This window comes from Silene latifolia, chromosome 3 (assembly GCF_048544455.1).
Source record: "Silene latifolia isolate original U9 population chromosome 3, ASM4854445v1, whole genome shotgun sequence".
Classification (NCBI taxonomy): domain Eukaryota; kingdom Viridiplantae; phylum Streptophyta; class Magnoliopsida; order Caryophyllales; family Caryophyllaceae; genus Silene; species Silene latifolia.
The window spans coordinates 84,973,535-84,976,790 of record NC_133528.1 but is presented as its reverse complement, the minus strand read 5'-3'; the positions used below and the strand labels follow the sequence as shown (position 1 = coordinate 84,976,790).

Genomic DNA, 3,256 nt, shown 5'->3' with positions numbered 1-3,256 from the left:
AAGAACAATGAAATCCGACCTCTCAAGCTCCGGGATTTGCCAATAATGCGGATGAAGAGAACAACGTAGTTTGAATCTCCTTTTTGAGTGTATTAGGTTTATAAAAGTGTTTAGGAATGATGACGACATAATATATATACTAATCCGCATTATTAACAAAACCCGACAAAACATAACCCGCTAACCGACTTACTCGATCGAGTAAGTAATGTACTCGATCGAGTGCCCCTTACTCGATCGAGTGCCAAGGCTACTCGATCGAGTACCCTACAGACAGAATACTGTTTCGTAAAACAAAACACTCTTACTCAACAGAGTAAGGCCCACTCGATAGAGTACCCAGAGACTCATAAAACCGTAGTATTACAGTTTTCCCCATGCCCTCCAAAAATTGCTCAACCTTAGCTGCAGTTTCCTGCAATATTTTGGTAGGCTCGTAAGGAAACTGCCGTTTATAATCCTTAGAAAGTGATTGATAATATTTTGACCAAAACTCGGTAGGGTTGTTTGGACAGCTGAAAATTAGAATAGTTGCAAATAACCTTCTCAGAGCATTTGGCATTTCTACCTGGACAGCCTCATCCATACACATATCTGCTATATTATCTTGCTCCAGCACTCCCCTCTTTAACGCAGCTTCTTGAAACGACACACATCAAACTCCGTTGACTGTTTTTAAATCTTCAAAAGACTGAGGCCCTCTAACATGTGCTAACAGCAACCTCAAGTAATATCGCTCCCCCTCTCCAGGAGAAGCGTGTGCTACTCGTCCAATCACAACACCGCGATCCCTGGGTTTCTAGAATTTTTTCTGATCATTCCATACAAAATGCTGTGGAAATTCACTATACAAATACTTTTGCCCTTCCTGTAGCCCCATATTTGTTCGAAAAAATTCTGTAAGCATGGTTTTTGTTCTTTCCCCATTAGCCACCACGTTTGCTAGAACCTCATTTTCTGAAAAGCGAACAGTTTGGCCATTAGGTATGTGCACTGGAAAAGGCTGCACAGGCGGGTATGTATCAAAGAGGTTGAATCCAAAAATTCTCCATGCTGCCTCTGGGGGTGACACCCACCTACCCGACTGGTACTTTTCTATTTTGTCCACTAACATAGAGGCAGTGCTATTTGTGACGTTGAACAAAATACGATCATGACCTTTATTTACGTATTTATACAAATATTTGACTGCATTAATAGTAGAGCAGACTTCTACATTCAAGTGGCAGTCAAACATCACCAACAAATAAGGATTGTAAGGAACGACAGATCTGTTATCCATGTTAGCTTTCCTAACCAACACAGTTTCACCTGTGTTCTTGCGCTTATACAATGGATATGAGTCTTTTCCATTTGTTGTGAAGTCCCTAAAGCTCTTGGGATATTTTTTTTCACAAATCCGCTTCCCATCCTTGATTTTCATACACACATTCTTGGGGAAGTCATCACCACATGGCCCATGCATCATGTGTCTTAATACAGCAACTTTTAGGCGTGGGTTATCATTTGTAGGAATCTATGCAGAAACATATTTATCAAAATTCTCTGGGGATGTGATCTTGTATCCAGATTTCAGGATGATCAGGAAATATGCATGTGGTAAGCCGCGCTTTTGAAATTCCACGACATTAATCATTGCAGCAACTTCCCCAAATATTTTTTTTCCCGAATCAGCTTCCTAAGCCTAGTAAGCTTAGCATGAAATACCCTGGCGACAACATTAGGCCTATTTTGGGATAGTCCTCCAGGCGCCAGCTCCACTTTGATTTCAGGCCAGTTTGGATTGCACGTTATGGTTAGGAATAGATCCGGTTTACCATATTTCTGCACAAGCGCCATTGCATTTAAATACCTCCTCCTCATATCCCTAGGACCTCCTAGAAAGGAGGGTGGTAGTACGATCCTCTTTCCTACATTACATGCACTGATTTCGCCAAGCTCTAGTGTATCTAAAATTCCTTGATACAGGTCTGCCCGAATAGCCTCTTGATTCAAGCGCAAGATGTCCAACCTTGTATTCTCAATCTTCACATACATGTCTACAATGAACTGCTGAAATAGCCTCCCGCCTCTAATCAGAAGATTACCATGTCTTATCTGGAACTTGTATGCGTAATATTCCCTGCAAGATATACGCTTATCTGCCTTTGTATGCCTCCTTGCAGCATCTGACATATTTGATGTTTAAAGTTTGTAAATTAGAACACCTAAATTACAATGTCAAAGGTGTTCTACATCTCTACGAAATTCCACAACTTCGGTTTACAAAGTGCAGTAACAGATCTACTTACTTGCAACCTCTGCTTCTACAAGGGATTCGGCCCTTCCATCTGAAAATCCAGACATTGGAAATGTAGAATTTAAGTGGCTTTTAAAGGTTGGGCTTGAAATTTTCTTCAATCCCTGATGCCAGCCACTATCATCTTTTGGCAAAAGTAAAGGATACTGTAGAGGATCGTAGCAGCCATAGAAATGCCTGATTCTATGGTTGTTTGCTCCCCTTCCATATGCAATTATATGAGGACCTTTATTCCCTTGCATAGCTGTATTATCCGACCAAACAACAGCCACCTCGTCAGATGTTGGCGCATTATATACACGTTGATCAGTGGCTGGATCAGTGCTTAAAACTATTTTCGTATTCTCAGTCACCTCTATCTCTTTCAATGATCGGAAAAACTTCCCATAGGGATTATCATCCATGAGGCCCATGAGTGAAGTGATGATCTGTTCATTTAAATTAGGGAACACCTCTAATCTGTTTTCCTTTTCATGCTGACCATCATAGAAGTATAGTTGTAAATATCTTGGAATGCTATCCATAGGTATTAAATCAGGCAAGTAATGATAAACCTGTCCCTGTGCCTTGAAAACGAATATTTATTTTTTCTTTTCTTTCTCAAAAGTGCCCCCTAAAGAGCTGAAAGCAAAAAGGCTGTTATACGCCCTGGAATAGGTTTGGAAATGCAACGCATCTTCATCTCTTGCAGTATACACGCGCACAAGCTCTTCTGGATATTCATTAACAGCCAATTTAATCTCTCCGCTAGAGCAACATAGTCCTTTTGCCTCATATTCAAATTTCTTAGCCCCACAATCTGCACAGTAAGTTGGTGCCTTTAATAACGAAGCTTCTAATGGCACAGGCTTTCCACCAACAGCATCAGGCACCTCTGTATAATGAAAATTTGTTAATATTTATTTTGCGTATGTTGGTAACCAATTTATAAATGGCCAGGTTAAATAGCGTGAGCTG

At 40.6% G+C, this 3,256-nt stretch overlaps 1 protein-coding gene across 1 annotated transcript; it reads right to left on the bottom strand.

Annotated features, from left to right (window-relative positions):
* Window positions 1-799: 799 nt before the first annotated feature.
* On the bottom strand, window positions 800-2,823 carry LOC141649285 (uncharacterized). The gene is made up of 3 exons (XM_074457979.1): window positions 2,292-2,823; window positions 1,708-2,168; window positions 800-1,516 (listed from the first exon to the last, which is right to left on the bottom strand). The coding sequence occupies exons 1-3, from the start codon at window positions 2,821-2,823 to the stop codon at window positions 800-802; spliced, it is 1,710 nt and encodes a 569-aa protein (XP_074314080.1).
* Between the last annotated feature and the right edge of the window lie 433 nt (window positions 2,824-3,256).

Bases quoted from the DNA above. Each gene is read 5' to 3' on its own strand.
- LOC141649285 (XM_074457979.1), bottom strand. From the start codon at position 2,823: ATGGATAGCATTCCAAGATATTTACAACTATACTTCTATGATGGTCAG. The intron at 2,169-2,291 runs GTAAGTAGATCT...CAAATATGTCAG, and splicing joins TGTAGAAGCAGAGGTTGCAA to ATGCTGCAAGGAGGCATACA. The intron at 1,517-1,707 runs GTATTTCATGCT...GTTTCTGCATAG, and splicing joins GGCCTAATGTTGTCGCCAGG to ATTCCTACAAATGATAACCC.